The sequence below is a fragment of the Dasypus novemcinctus genome, chromosome 10 (assembly GCF_030445035.2).
Source record: "Dasypus novemcinctus isolate mDasNov1 chromosome 10, mDasNov1.1.hap2, whole genome shotgun sequence".
NCBI classification, from domain to species: Eukaryota; Metazoa; Chordata; class Mammalia; order Cingulata; family Dasypodidae; genus Dasypus; species Dasypus novemcinctus.
In genome coordinates, this window is record NC_080682.1 from 81,659,505 (window position 1) to 81,676,004 (window position 16,500).

Sequence of the window (16,500 nt, forward strand, 5' to 3'; positions counted from 1 at the left end):
ATAATTATGAAGACCACATGGGAATATAGAAAACATGTATGATAAAACATTAAGAGAAAATAACAAAACACAATTGTGTATATGACTCCCCAAACAAAAATATGCATTTTTGTGGACAGTAATAGCAAAAAATGAAAATAACTATATTAGAGTAGTATTTTGAATGATTATTTTAATCATATCCATTTCCCTATAAGAAAGTAAAATACAAATTAACCAAACAAATTACTCAAGGCCACTGAAGACAATGTTCCTGACGTGGCTTTAAAAAAGTCTGTTCTTTTCTCTCAGCTTTTCCCAAATTGTGTCCCGTCGTTATGTTAAAAGGTGTTGGAGGCGGGTGGGAAAAGGAGTGGGAAATGAGACCTAACAAAACGGAGTGGGGTTCTTCATTAGACAGCTTCTCTAACACTTACAAGACTATTGCTTCTTTCAGTGCGCCTCGATTCCCAAACCACGTGATCAAGCGCTCTGTTTCCTCCCCCGCTGAACACCATTAGCACCCCCAAGGACACAGGGACACAGAGCAGCACCCCAGGACTGCGTCTCCAGCCTCCTGCCACCTCGGGTGCCCCCCTATGCTCAGCAAGGAATGGCCCGCTCAGTGCGCCACCAGGCAGCTCGGCACACTGCAGGCAAAGGAGCAATTACGCTGCACCAGGTACTTGGCCTTCAGGCCCGTGGCAGATGTTAGAAACCTGCCGTCAGCAACTGGGTCTCTGAGTTTAGACGTGAAGATTCCTATTTCTTTTCAAAGGCATTTTTTCCCCCACTGGGGGAAGGGGATTCGGCAGGGCGCGGGGGTTCATTTCAAATTTTCTTGTTGGTTCTGATATGGGCTCCTTAAGTCCATAGTAGACACCCAGTTTCTTCAAGACAGCAGAGAAACGAATGTTTTGTCCCTTCTGAGATTCTTGAGCTATCGTAGCTATGAAACCCAGAATTTTAAAGTCTTGTCCCAGTGCCTAAACTCTCAGCCATATCTTTGCTTCTTCTGGAGAATGAAGTGGCGAGAGGCAGGGAGTGGGTTTTGGAACAGACAGAGCGAGTCTTCACGCCACTGCTTCTTAGCTGCATGACTGGGGACCTTGGCTCCCCAGAGCCTCGACAAGCTGCAGGCACCAGCCTGCTCAAAAGGCTGATGTCGGACACAGAGACACAGAAGAGGCTCAGTGGTTATTGGTTTTCTTCCCCTCCCCAGCACACAGGAAGTTTCTATAAACATCCTTTGATGAAAAAGAGACACTGGATCTTGACATTTTCCCCAGGGTGTGGCAAGTTCTCTTTCTTATCAAATGATAAATGGGTTTGCACCCCCCAGGGCTGGCCAGCCTACAGGACGGCTTCTTAGGGGTTAATAGTAAGGTAGACGCGCAGGGGAATCTTTTTTTTTTTTTTTTTTACTGCTATCTGTAGTCCATAGCTTATATTTGTGTATTTTCCCCACACACTATCCTTTTAACACCATATATTTGTATTGTATATTTGTTAGAGTTCATGAGGGAACATTCTTATATTTGTTTACCATAGTTCATCTTTCACCACAGGGTTCACTGTGTTATAGAGTCCCCTGCCTTGTACAATCTATGCAAAGGGTACACTCAGTGGCTCTCAGTTTCATCCCAGAGTTGTGCTGTCACCAGCTCAGTCCATTTCAGAATGTTTTCATTACTTCAAATGGAAAAATCCCATACCCCCTTACACCCGCCTCCTATTATAGACCGTTTGCATTGATATAGTATCCCCTTAGCCATTATTGTAAAATATTACAACATTACTGTCAGCTATAGTCTATCCGTTATATTAGCTGCATTTTCCCATCCCATGTATCTCCATATTCTTAACACCTTATAATAGAGAAACATTCTTGTATCTGTACTGTCAACCACAATCAATATCCGCCTCAGAAAGCACTATGTTATAGCATCCCTAGGTTATCCTCTAGCTTTCTTTCAGTTGACATTAACCTCCCTAGACCACCCACAGGGGTATTTTGACAGTCACATTTCTCTCTTGTAAAACTCACAGTCCACATTCCACTTGATGTTCCTGGGAGCAAGTTTCAGGGTTTCGTTAATCTTCTCCAGGACAGTTTGCAGTTTTTGCTTCTGAGCAATCTCTGACTGGGTTACTTCAGCCACATTCAGTTTCTCACACTCAAGTTTCTCTGGAGTAACAAGGGGAAAAAGAACAGCTGTTATCTCCCGCCATGGACAGCCCTCACTCACCCAACACCTACAGGGCACCCACTGTGACGGAGCCTGCTCTCCCCTCATCTGACGGGGAGGTTGTAGCAGCGAGACTGTGGAAGCCTTGTGAGCATGTCCGGTAGTCCCAAATTAAAGACCCCAGCCTTGTCTGTCATATTTGAACTCTTTTTCAACATTTTGTTGTGTTTTTTTTTTTCCCCCCTCCTTTTCAGATCTGCCATCTTCAAGGAGGTCTCTGGGGCCCCATGGGGAAACCTTCCCTGCTTCTCCTAGGCGGAGCCAGTCATGTCCTTATCCAAGGCATTTTGTCCATTCCTTTAATACAGTATGTGTCATCAAATCATATGTATCTGTTTTAAGCACTTTTCCCTTTAAACCTGCCTAGAAAGTAATGTAAAGTGTCACAGTTCATCAATTGTAACGCACATATTTTGCACATTTTAGCACTCCTGAAATTGGGTTGTGTCTTCAAAGCCATAGCATCTTACAATTGCTGTCAGCCAGGTGGTGAATGGGATATAGTTACCACTGCCTCATGCACGTGAACTTGGTCATAGCTTTTCACTGGATGTTCCCTTCCATGTCTCAGGAAGTCTAAAGAGCATTTTCGAGGTATAAAATAAAAATTCTAAGCAATTAGAAAGCATTGAGTAATAGTTTAATTAAAGGTATTTTTTTTTTCTTCTCTTTCTTAGTGGTACTTAATGGTATGTTTTAAAATCAAATGTTCTTGGATATAGTGATGTAACCCCTTAATACCTAAAACAAAGGCAAAATATAGTCCATTTTATTAGCCTGAATTTGTATTTCTTTTTTTTTTTTTCAGAAGGTACTGGGAATTGAATCTGGGATCTTATATATGGGAAGCAGATGATCAACCACTTGAGCTATACCCGCTCCAATTTGTATTTCTAAATATTAAAAAGAACTAAACCATTTAGGTCTCCCTATCGTGAAATACACTATTGGATTCACCCAATCCCCTATTCACAACTCATTCAAGATTGATAGAACTGACACTTGAAAACATATAAAATGTCTTTTCTCCTCATTTTTAAGGCCTTCTGTACAAACAAAAACTTCACTATTTCCCCTATTACTTATTTTATTTTTAAGAAGTTCTAGCTTATCCAAGTCAAATGCTCCTAGAATAATTCTCTGAAAATGAGGTTGCCCATTGGGAAATTTCTGCAAGTCCTATGGATTTGTGAATTCTTTTCAGTAACATGGTAGGATGATCTTAAGCTACTCTTATCTGTGATGGCTTGGAATTTTATCTTTTTCTTTTCCTCAGGTGCTTGCAGTCATCATTATTTATTTCTAAAGTTTGGAATTCAACAAACATATCTAAATATCTTTCTCTTGAATGATAAACCTTGAAGGGGCCCTGCATGCCTTTTCCATTTTTAGGCTGAATTCTTATCTCAGATCTTCTCCCCCAAAGGAATGGCAAGTTATGTTCATCTTACATTGCAAGATGTTCATTTTATATTACAAGAGCATCTGATACAGGCTACCCCAAGTACAAGATTAAGAAAATCTTGAAGTCTTATCTTGGCTCAGAGAAAAAGACTGCTAGGGCAGATTGATGATGACTGCCTGGGAGTGGGGTGGGCAGGTGGGGTGGGAGTGGCAGCATTACAGGCTCTTATTTGCATTATATCACCGTCTAAGAATTTTCATGTTTATAACCTTCTGTTAGGGTCGGACTTCTTAGAGTGTATAATTTAGGTTTCTGAGTTTTTTTTTCTATGTCAACACATTTTTCTTGCACATAGTGTCTAGTCCATTCTATTTCTTAAAAAATTGAATTTTATGCATTATTTACTACAGCACTCATTATTTTTCTGTGTCTACCAATATAGTTAACTAATTTATGATACTAAAATTGTACTGCATTCTTCTCTAAATAATAATTTTTTAAAACCTGTGTTTTTGTTTCTGTTTTTGTTTTTGTGTTAGCATCTGGAACTGCTTATTTAGGAGAAGGGTTTTGCATTACTAATTTTTAAAAAATTTATTCTGCTTTATTTTTATCTATTTTAGTCATTACACTTTTGCTTTATCTTCCTGTTTTTTCATTTTTGTTGCTGGAGAGTTTATTTAGGCATTGATATTGGCATTAAATTGAAACTGAGTAAAGAATATATCTTAAAGTGATCCTTATCAACAGTTATAGCCATATCTCTTCATTTTATGCCCTTCTCCTCTCTCATAAGACATACATACACAGATACATACACAAATTGTGTATATACATACACACATATATATACATATACATACAAATAAGGAATACCCCACCCCCACCCTGTAAAATTAAAATGGTATCATTTTCCTGATACTGGCTTTTTTTAATTGGAGAAGTTGTACGTTTACAGAAAAATCACATAGAAAGTACAGATTTGCATAAAACCCCTTCACCCAATTTTCCCTATTATTAACATTTTCCATTAGTGTGGCAGTTTTATTACAATTGGTGAAAAAATATAATTATACTATTAACTATAGTCTATAGTTTAAATTATGGTTCAATGTGTTTACAACTATGCTTCCTTTAATTTTTATTTTAGTAACATATATATAACCTAAAATATCTCCCTTTTAACCACATTCAGATATATAATCCTGTGGTGTTAGTTATTTCCACAATGATGTGCTATCATCACCACCATTCACTACCATAACTTTCCTCTCCTTTACTCCAAACAGAAACACTGTACCAATGAAGCATTAAATCTCCATTCCCTACCCTCACCTCAGCCCGATAGCCTCTATTCTAGTTTGTGACTCTATAAATTTACTTATTCTATTTATTTCATATCAGTGAGAACATACAATGCTTTTCCTTTTGGAAAAGTGGGTTACTTCACTCACACGATGTCTTCAAGGTTAGGTATCAAAACTTCATTCCTGGGAAACGGACTTTGGCCCAGTGGTTAGGGCGTCCGTCTACCATATGGGAGGTCCGCGGTTCAAACCCTGGGCCTCCTTGACCCGTGTGGAGCTGGCCATGCGCAGTGCTGATGCGTGCAAGGAGTGCCGTGCCACGCAAGGGTGTCCCCCGCGTGGGGGAGCCCCACGCGCAAGGAGTGCGCCCGTGAGGAAAGCCGCCCAGCGTGAAAAGAAAGAGCAGCCTGCCCAGGAATGGTGCCGCCCACACTTCCCGTGCCGCTGACGACAACAGAAGCGGACAAAGAAACAAGACGCAGCAAATAGATACCAAGAACAGACAACCAGGGGAGGGGGGGAGATTAAATAAATAAATCTTTAAAAAAAAACAAAAAAAACTTCATTCCTTTTCATAGATGAATAATATTCCATTGCATGTATATATCACCTTTTGTTTATCCATTCGTCTGTTGGACACTTGGGCTGCTTCCACCTTTTGGCAACTGTGAGTCATGTGGCTATGAACATAAGGGTCCTAATATCTGTTTGAGTCTCTGCTTTGCTTTTGTGTATATATCTAGAAGTGGGATTGCTGGCTCATATGTAATTCTATACTTAGCTTTCCGAGGAACAGCCAAGGTGTCTTCCACATCAGCTGTAGCACCATTTTACATTCTCACCAACAAGGACTGAGTGTTCCTATTTCTCTACGTCCTCTCCAATGCTTGGTTTTTCTGTCATTTGTTTTTGTTTTTTTTAAACAGTAGCCATTCTAATAGGTGTAAAATGGTATCTCATTGTGATTTTGATTTGTACTTTCCTAAAAGGCTAATGATGTTGAACATCTTTTCACGTGCTTATTGACCATTTGCATATCTTCTTTGGCAAAATGTGTATTCAAGTATTTTTCCTATTTGTAAATTGGGTTGTCTTTTTGTTGTTGACATGTAGGATTTCTTTTTATATCTGGCTATTAAAATCATCAGATATGCAGATTCCAAATAGTTTCATGGGAAATGGTTTTAATTTTGATGAGGTCTCATTTATCTATTTTATTTTCTGGTGCTCATGCTTTTGGTGTAAAGTCTGTGGTAATTTGAGGCTTTTATAGACCCAAGAAAATCATTCTTAGGGCTAATCCATGCCTATGGGTATAACCCTATTTGTGGGACCTTCTTTCGATTAGGTTACTTAGTAGGGCATGACCCAGGGTGGATCTTGTTGTAGTTCTTTGTCAATGGGATGAATACAGACATAGGAGCACAGAGAGAAACCCACAGAAGCTGAGAGAGGAAGCCATGGAAACCAGGAAGCTAAAAGCAATGAGACATGCAGGAGAAGAGACACACTGCCATGTACCTTCCCATTTGACAGAGAATCCAGGATAATTGGCAGTCAGTCTTTAGAGAGCCCTGACTGCTGATACCTTGATTTGGACACTTTTCTTAGTCTCAGAATTGTAAGCTTGCAAGCTGATAAACTCCCATTATAAAAGCCAATCCATTTCTGGTATATTGCTTTTGGCAGCTTTTGCAGACTAAAACAAAGTCAAAGAAACCACTGCTGAACATAAGTTCCTGAAGATGTTTCCCTATGTTTTCTTCTAGGAGTTCTACAGTTTTGGTATTCATATTTAGGTCTTTGATCCATTTTGAGTTAATTTTTGTGAATGATGTGAGGTAGGGTCCACCTTCATTCTTTTGCATGTGGATATTCTGTTTTCCCAGTATCATTTGCTAAAGAGACTACTCTTTCCCCCATTGAGTGGACTTGGCATCTGTAGCAGTTTGATACTATTGATGAATTCCAAAAAGAAATATTGAATTATGTTTGTAAATTGGTCTTTTCCTCTGGGCATATGAGAGTAATCAAGTAAACCTCTTGTGTCAGTAGGGCATTGAATACCTGCCCCTTGGTGGGTGGGGACTGTCAGATAACAGGCATGGCAAAGGACAGAGTTGAGGATTTTAATGTTGGAGTTTTGATGGTGGAGTTTGATGCTGAAGCTGGAGCCCCAGGGAGAGAGACAGAGCTGTTCACCTGATAGTCTACAGCTGGCCTTGTGGAGAGAGGCAAAGCCTAGTGAGCCTAATAGTCTACAGCTGACCTTGTGGAGAAAACAGAGGAGCTGAGCCCAGTGGAGCCCAGGAAGCCTGAACCCTCACAGACATTGGCAGCCATCTTGCTCCAACACATGAAAATAGACTTTGGTGAGGGAAGTAACTTATGCTTTCTGGCCTGATATCTGTAAGTTCCTACCCAAATAAATACCCTTTATAAAAACCAACCAATTTCTGGTATTTTGCATCAGCGCCCCTTTAGCTGACTAAGACAGCATCCTTGTCAAAAATCAATTGGCCATAGATATGAGGGTTTATTTCTGAATTCTAAATTTGATTCCATGGTGTGTTTGTCCGTGTGTTACCACCATGCTATTTTGTTTACTATAGTTTGTCATAAGTTTTGAAATCAGGAAATGTGAGTCCTCCAAGTGCACTCTTCTTTTTTCAAGGTGGTTTTGACTTTTCAGGGACCCTTGCACTTCCACCTAAATTTGATAATTGGCTTTTCCACTTTTGCAAGGAGGCTGTTGGAATAATTTTGACTGGGAATGCAGTGAATTTGTAAATCTGATAACATACTATAGGACTTATTTATCCAACCATTTCCATATAGATGTTCAGTCAGGTTATATTCCACTTTCCTCCCCCGCTCCCCCATTTGTGATGTTGCATTAAACATCCTTGTCTGCATGTGTATATATGTATGTACATTACTAACTGATTATGGCTGGTAAAAAGAAAAGCTATTGTCTTACAAATTCTCTTCTTGAATGTAGTCATCTTACCAAATCCCCTTATTAGTTCTATTATTATTCTATTATTATTATTAGTCTTTAGTGTTCTCTAGGTATGCAATTAAGATAGAACACTGTTATCTCTCTGTTACATGCTTACATCACTCATTTCAATGTTGTGACTTTTAAAATAAAAGACTAACTTGAGAACTCTTCTATTCCTATACCCTACATTATTTTTAAGGTACTCAACCTGCAAAATTTAAGAGACACTTTCAAAAATTTCCTATAGTTAGAGTACTTTTGCTCAGTTTGCCAAGGGTTTAAAGATTATTTCTTTTTCAAGACTCTTAGTTGTCCTCTTTTGTTCTTTATTAGGCCAATCTCAGCTAGCTCTATCATTTTCTATTGTGGAAATTTTATTCTTCCATGAAATTGTTTCTTTCATGTTTCCAAAGTTCTGCAAATTGTTCATCATTAGTTTAACTTGTTATAAAGTATTAGGAATGGTTTTGAAATAGAATGTTACTTAGAAAATTTTTTCAGGTGGACTGTTTTCTGAATCTCTCAGTTGTATTGAAGTTAGCTTTTGGAAATATGCTTTTGGGGAGATTATTTTAAAAAAAAAATGAAACAGTATTCAAAGAGTTTCTGAACTATAAAGTCAGGGCAGAATAAATTAAATTACTCTAAGTAGTGGAAGAAAAATGTTCTAACTAACACATCTGCTATAATATCATACTGTATGAATGTAACCATCATTTAAAAAATCATTTAAAAAAACATGTAAACACTCATTCCAATTTGACTGATTCCTGAGTTATTTTTCAAAATATTTTTAAGTTTTCCAAATATATGGGGAGGCTTAATTTTTTTCTTACTTATGGTCAGAGAGTTTGTTGCTTATGATAATTTGTTAAGCTTTAATTTATGGACATATTAAATTTTGTAAGTGCTCCATGAGCAGTTAAAAAGAATGAGATTAGTCCAGTTCTGGATTGCGAAAAAGCACCCTCTATACATCTATTAGTTAAAGCTTGTGTAATTGTATCGTCCATATTTTCTTTATCTATATAATTTTTTTCTGAATATATCATTGGGAAAATTGTGTTAAAATTCCATCACCATGATGGTGGATGTGTTAATTTTTTTTTTGATTCTGATCTTCATGTTTTATTTTTATATATTTGATGCACTCATCTGCATATAAGCTTAAAATTTCTATATTTTCCTAGTAATCTGAATAGATTATCAATATGCAGTATAGAATGTAAATAGCATATAGCAACATTTTGTTTTGTAATCTGTTCTGACAATCTTTCTCTTTTTACATTGTCAGTTTACATTGATTTGGTTTATCAATATACTTAGATTTATTTCTACCAACTTATTTTTTTTCAAAGAGTTATTATTTTTTTATTTATTTCTCTGCTGTGTCCATTCACTGTGTGTTCTGTGTCCGCTTGTATTCTTGTCAGCAGCATCAGGAATCTGTGTTTCTTTTTGTTGCGTCATCTTGCTGTGTCAGCTCTGTGTGTGTGTGGCACCACTCCTGGGCAGGCTGCACTTTTTTGCGCAGGGCGGCCATCCTTACAGGCCGCACTCCTTCCACATGGGGCTCCCCTATGTGGGGGACACCCCTGTGTGGCATGGAACTCCTTGCACACATCAGCGCTGCACGTGGGCCAACTCACGACATAGGTCAGGAGGCCCTAGCTTTGAACCCTGGACCTCCCATGTGGCAGGCAGACACTCTATCAGTTGAGCCAAATCCACTTCCGCTACCAACTTATTTTGAACTTTCTATCTATTCCACTTTTCTGATTATTTTTTCTCCTTGCATCATTGCCTTTTTTTGTATTAAGGTTTTTATTCTTTCTCATTTCATTCACCAGGTTCCCTTTATTAAAATGGAAGTTATACACATTATTTCTATTATTTCATTTGCTATCCTAGAAAATTCAAGTCTTAAGGTAATCAACATCTTTAACCACATCCTGGACAATATAAGGACCTGAGCACACTTTGACTCCATCCACACATTTCCTGACTTAAGTGTTATGGTTGTCTGTAATTCTTACTCTATATTAACATTTTTAACTAGCAAGTTAGGTATTATCACAATTGTTTTATATTCATTCAATTATTGCTTCAATCTACTTATCATTGTTATTTTGCTCACCATTCTTTGCATTTCAGGAATTTCTTTTGGATTGATTTTCCTTCTTTTTAAAGTACATCCTTTACTAATTCCTTTAGTGAAGGTGTATTTGTAGTAATACACCAATGAACTGAGTAAGCTCTCAGTTCATGTTTGTTGAAAATGTTTTCATTTTCCCCTCATTTTTTAAAACATAGCTTTGTTGGGTATATACTCAAAAGTTGATCATTTTTTCCTTAGCACTTTGGAGATGATATTTCAATATCTTTAGACTCTGTCATTCCTTTATAGCTAACCTATCTTTTCTCTCAGCTTTTAATCCTTCTTTGTTTTCAGTGTTCTTAGGTTTCACTATGATGTGTCTATGTGTAGATTTCTTTTTATTCATACTGTTTGGGTTATACTGAGCTGCCTGAACCTGATGCTTCATGCCTTTCATTAATTGTAGAAAATTGTCACTTATTATGTCTTTGAATATCTCCTATACTCTATTCTCTTTCTTTTTTTCATTCTAGAATTCCAATTAGCCATATGTTGTATCCTATTAAAATAATCTCTTTTTTCTTCAAGTCTTTTTCTTATTTTCCACCCTACTGTCTCTCTAAACTATAGTCTGGGTAATTTCTTCAGTGCCATCTTCTAGTCCACTAATTTCTTCTTCAGCTATGTCTAAATCCATTGAGTTTCCTAATTTCATAATTATAATTTTTTTTTCATTTCTAGAAGTTCTATTTGACCCTTTATTACATCTACCTGTCCAGGATTTTTTTTCTTTTAAGATTTATTTTTATTTATTCTTTCCCCACCCTCCACCCTCACCAATGTCTGCTCTCAGTTGCATTCGCTGTGTGTTCTTCTGTGTCTGTCTGTATTCTCATTAGGTGGCTCCAGGAACCAATCCTGGGACCATCCAGAGTGGGAGAGAGGCAGTTATTCTTTTGCATCATCTCAGCTCCCTGTTCTGCTACATCTTATTTTCTCTCCTCTGTGTCTCTTGTTTTGTCATCTTGCTGCACCAGCTCTCCACGTCAGCTGGCACTCCTGTGTGGGATGACATTCCCACACAAGGTGGCACTACTGTGTGTGGTGACATTTCTGCATGGGCCAGCACTCCACGTGGGCCAGCTTGCCCTCACCAGGGTGGCCCTGGGCATCAAACCCTGGACCTCCTATGTGGTAAATGGGAGACCAATTGGTTGAGCCACAACCATTTCCTTACCTGTCCAGTTTTGATAGTTTTTGGTTCCTTTGCTATCCTTCCAAAAGTCCTTAAGTTTTTTTATTTGAATATATTAAAATATTTGTTTTATATTCTGTAACTGATCAGTTCCTAATATCTATGGCTTTTATGTGACTGATTCTACAGTTTATTGTTTCTGTTAACTCTTGCTCATTGTGGCTTGCTTCCTGTGTTTGGGAATTTCTGATTTTGAATTCATTTTCCTTGGAACTTGATCTCTGGCAGATCATTGTGGCCAAGGGCTTAAAGTTCATTCATTCCTCTAGATAAGACATATGTTTGCTTCTGCCTTGGGGATACTATCAAACGGGGAACACTTTTGAATACATTTTCAGCTTGGGACATTTAAAGCCATATCTTAATCCTAGCCCTAAATCTCTGTGAGTACAGGCTTTTGATAAGGAATTGTTAGGGAGAGACTTTTTCTTTTTTCAGTTCCACTTACATTCAAGGCTGATACTCTATCTAAATTATCCCTATTGCCTTTCCCCGTGGGACAAGATTTTCTAGTTTGTCTACTGGAAGTGTTACCCTTCAGTGTAGTCACTGAACCAACCCCCTTTCCTGCTCAAACTCCACTCAGTCTTTTACTCCATATGTATAACCTAGGCTATATATCATTAGGAATTAAAACTTATTCCTCTGGATTTATACTTTTTTGTTTCAGACATTAGAAGTATTTCTTTCCCTTTTACAGGCGCTTAGCTATGCAATATTAAAATATGCTTTAAAGATTTATCTGGAATTTTTAGGTGTGTTGTGCCAAGAGGACTTGTCTGGACATCAAGTCAGCTATAATACAAAAAATGGAAATTAATTTTTCTATTTTATTACATTAATTAGAAACTGAAAACACTTATAATGGTAGTGAAAGCCGTCATCTCTGAGTTGTTCCTGATTTTAATACTACATTTTTAATATTTCACTATTTAATAAGTTCACCATTAGTTTTCATAAACTTTCCCATTTAAACCACTTCCAAGCATACAATTCGGGGAGGTTAATCACATTCACAATGCTGAGCTACTGTCACCACCGTTCATTACCAGAACTTTCCTATCACTCAAAAGAAAAACTCTACATCCATTTATGCATCAAGTTCCCATTCTGCCTCCATCCCACACCTGGTAATCCGTATTTTACTTTCTATTTCAATGAGTTTGCAATTTCTAGCTATTTTATATAAGTGGAATCATGCAATATCTGTCCTTTTATGTCTGACTTATTTCACTCAACGTAATATCTTTAAGGGTCATCTATGTAGTATCATGTATCAAAATTTCATTCCTTTTTAAAACTGAGTAATAGTTCATTGCACATATATATCACATTTTGTTTATCCATTCATCTGCTGATGCACATTTGGGTTGCTCCCACTTTTTGGCCATCATGAACAACACTGCTATAAACACTGTTGTACAAATATCTGTCCAAGTTTGTGCTTTCAGTTCTTTTGGATATATGCCTAGAAGTGGATTGCTGGGTCTTATGGTATCCCTATGTTTAACTTTTTGAGGAACTGCCAAACTGTTTCCCACAGTGGCTGTACCATTTCGTATTTCTACAAGCAACATATGAGGGTTTCTAGTTCTCCACATCTTTGTTAACACTTGTTGTTTTCCATTGTTTTAATAATAGCCATAGTGAGTGTAAGGCGGTATCTCATTGTGATTGATTCACATTTTCCTAATGGCTAATTATGTTGAGCACATTTTCATGTGCTTATTGGCCATTAGCATATTTCCTTTGGAGAAAGGCTAACGAAGTCTTTGCCCATTTTAAAATTGGGTTGTCTTTTTGTTGTTGTGTTCTGGGATTTCTGTATATATTCTGGATATTAAATTCTTATCAGATATATTGTTTCCAAATATTTTCTCTCATTTCATTGATTGTCTTTTCAATTTCTTGATAATGTGCTTTAATATGCAAAAGTTTAAAATTTTGATGAAGTCCAATTTATGTATTTTTTAAATTTTATTGCTCATGCTTCTGGTGTAAAGTTTAAGAATTTTAACAATGTAAGTCTTCAATCCACAAGCAGGGGATATATTTACATTTATTTAGGTCTTTTTAAATTTCTTTCAGTAATGCTTTGTAGTTTTCTGTGTACAAGCCCTTTACATCCTTGGTAAAATTTATTCGTAGACATTTTAATTATTTAGTTGCTATTGTAAGTGGAATTTTTATGTTGATTTCCTTTTCAGATTGTTCCTTGTTAGTATATAGAAACACCACTGATTTTTATATTTTTGATCTTGTACCCTGCCACTTTGCTAAATTAATCTATTAGTAGCTTTCTTAGATTCTTCTGGACTTTCTATACATAGGATGCCATCTGCAAGTAGGGGTAGTTTTATTTCTTCCTTTCCAATTTGGATGCCTTTTATGTCTTTTTCTTGCCTAATTTCTCTGATGAGCAATTTCAGTTCAATTACTGAATAGCAATGGTGATGCTAGGCATTTTTGTCTTGTTCTTGATCTTAGGGGGAAAGCTTTCAGTCTTTCACCATTAAATATGGTGTTAGCTGTGGGGTTTTTATATGTGCCCTTTATCACATTGAGCAAGTTATCTTTTATTCCTAGTTTTCTGAGTGCTTTATCAAAAAAGTGTATGGGATTTTGTCAAATACTTTTTCTGTGTCAACTGAGATGATCATGTGGTGTTTTTCTTTTGTTCTATTAATATGTTGTATTACACTGATTGATTTTCTTATGTTGAATCACCCTTATATTCTGGGATAAATCCCACTTGATCATGGTGTATAATCCTTTTGATGTGTGGTTGGATATGGTTTGCTAGTATAATATTTTGTTGAGGATTTTGGCAACTATATTCATAAGGGATATTGGTCTATAATTTTCTTTTCTTATGATATCTCTATGTGGCTTTGATATTAGGGTGATGCTGGCCTCATAGAATGAATGAGAAAGACTTCCCTCCTCTTCAATTTTATGGACACTATTTGATTATGTTTAATGTTCCTTATCATAGTTTGGTAGTTTCCTTTTCTTCCTATTTTTGTTTACTAGGGATGGCTGTTGAATTGTATTAAATGTTATTTGACATCTACTGATAGATTAATTTTTGTTTGCTCTCAAAATTACATATGCATTCAACTACTTTTTAATAAGACTGATAATATACAATATGGAAAAAATTTAAACTATGAAAATTAAGTCTACCTCCATTTCAGCCCTAAGTTACCTAGCCCCATTCTATAGAGACAGTTTATTGTGAATATTACCAGAGATATTCTATATATTCACAAGCACTATATATATCCACTAACACACAACACGAACACAGTGGCAAACAATATGCATGGTTCTGTACTGTATTTTTCTTCTTTTACTTACTGAAACATTTTAGAGAGCTTCTCTACTACTTTTAAACAAAAGAATAATGATAAAAATATTTAATACAGCTTTTGAATTTTTCAGAGATGAGAACATGCCTCTTCCAGTTTAAACAGTAGTTTATATTATTGATGACAATCCTAGAATCAATGTCCAATATACCAGGAAAACCTTAGAGTAGTACTGTCCCATAGAACTTTCCGCTATGATGGAATTATGCACTGCCCAACATGGTAATCATTAGACACATGTGGCTATGAGCACTTGAAATGTAGCTAGTATGACCAAGAACGTTTTCATTTTAATTACTTTTAATAGCTACATGAGGCTAGTGGCTATTGTATTGGACAAGCCAGTCATAGAAGTTTCACAGGCCGTCTGCCTGGTTTTACAGGGAAGAGTGATCTTAGCTGCAGAGAAGTGATTTAGTGCAGGAGTTCTTAACTTGGGGTCCATGAGCTTGAATTGAAATTTAAAAAAAAACATTATTTTTGTGGGCATATGTTGGTACAGGTGGGATATATTTATTAAATAACACACAGTATAGTGTGCACTTAGTAAGGGGTCCATGGTTTTCACCTGACTGGCAAAGGGGTCCAGAGAACAAAAAAGTATTAGGAACCTCTGAGAGAGTGGCTGAACCAAGATTGGAACTATGATGTCCTGTCTTTCTCTTCATTTCTCTTCCAATTTTAGCATACCTGCTACATTAGCCTAAGTACTTTTGGGTATAGGGAAGTGACCATTAAAACCAATTATGATCAAACTTTTCAAGATGCTTCTCTTCCTTGGGTTCATGAAGTCACCTTCATTCAGCATCCACCACTTAGAGTTTACTTTGGCTGTTCATTCCCTACCTCAGTAGATTGAGAATTTTCCCCATCCATACTGCTACTCCTCCAGTTTCACACCATCATTATCTCACAAGGAAATGCTTTGCTAGAGCTTCCTCACTGCCTCCAAAGAAGCTTCCAATGGCTCCCCATTTATCTTTCTAAAGTCACCTAACTGCCCAAAAATATAGTCTAAAAATTCTTAGTTTAAGGCCCTCTATTATGTGGTCCTTACCTTCTTTCTTTCTTTGAAAAAGCTTTTTATTTTAGACTAGTTTCATATTTATATAAAGGTTGCAAAGATAGTACAGACAACTCCCTTATATATATATACACCTGGTTTCACCTATGGTTAATATTGCAAATTACTATGGTACATTTATCACACCTAATGAACCAACATTGACCTATTACCATTAACTAAACTTCACGCTTTATTTCACTATTTTTTCCCTAATCACCTTTTTCTGTTCTAGGAAACTGTCCAAGACACCATTTTACATTTAGTTATTATATCCCTTAGCATTTCCCATGAGTTTCTCAGACTTTCCTTATACTTCATGACCTTGACAGTTTTGAGGAGTACTGGTTAAATATTTTATAGAATATCCCTTAATTTGAGGTTGTCTGATGTTTTTCTTATGGTTAGACAGGGGTTATGGGTTTTGGGGAGGAAGATTACAGAAATGAAGTGCCTTTTTCATTACATCACATCAAGGGTATATACTATCATCCTGATTTTTCACTGGTGATGTTATCACCTGGCCAAAATCATGTCTTCCAGACTCCTCTACTGTAAAGTTACTTGCCACCCTTCCTCCCCTTTCCATACCCTACTCATTAGAACTAAATCACTAAGTGTAGCCCACTCAAGGGGTAGAAATTTAAATTATTTGAAATTCTTCTGTAAGGAAGAATTGTTCCTTCTCCATTCATTCATTCATTCATTTATTCATTCACTTATATCAGAATGGACTTAAGGCTATTTACTTTATACTATAGTTTATAAT

At 36.8% G+C, this 16,500-nt stretch overlaps 1 protein-coding gene across 1 annotated transcript in view; it reads right to left on the reverse strand.

Annotated features, from left to right (window-relative positions):
- The window catches only part of PARVA (parvin alpha), a 180,918-nt gene that overhangs the window by 32,252 nt on the left and 132,166 nt on the right, over window positions 1-16,500 (reverse strand). Inside the window, exon 5 of the mRNA XM_004452019.5 lies at window positions 2,027-2,167. Coding sequence (XP_004452076.2) covers window positions 2,027-2,167 — 141 coding nt within the window. The remainder of the gene's footprint in view (window positions 1-2,026; window positions 2,168-16,500) is intronic.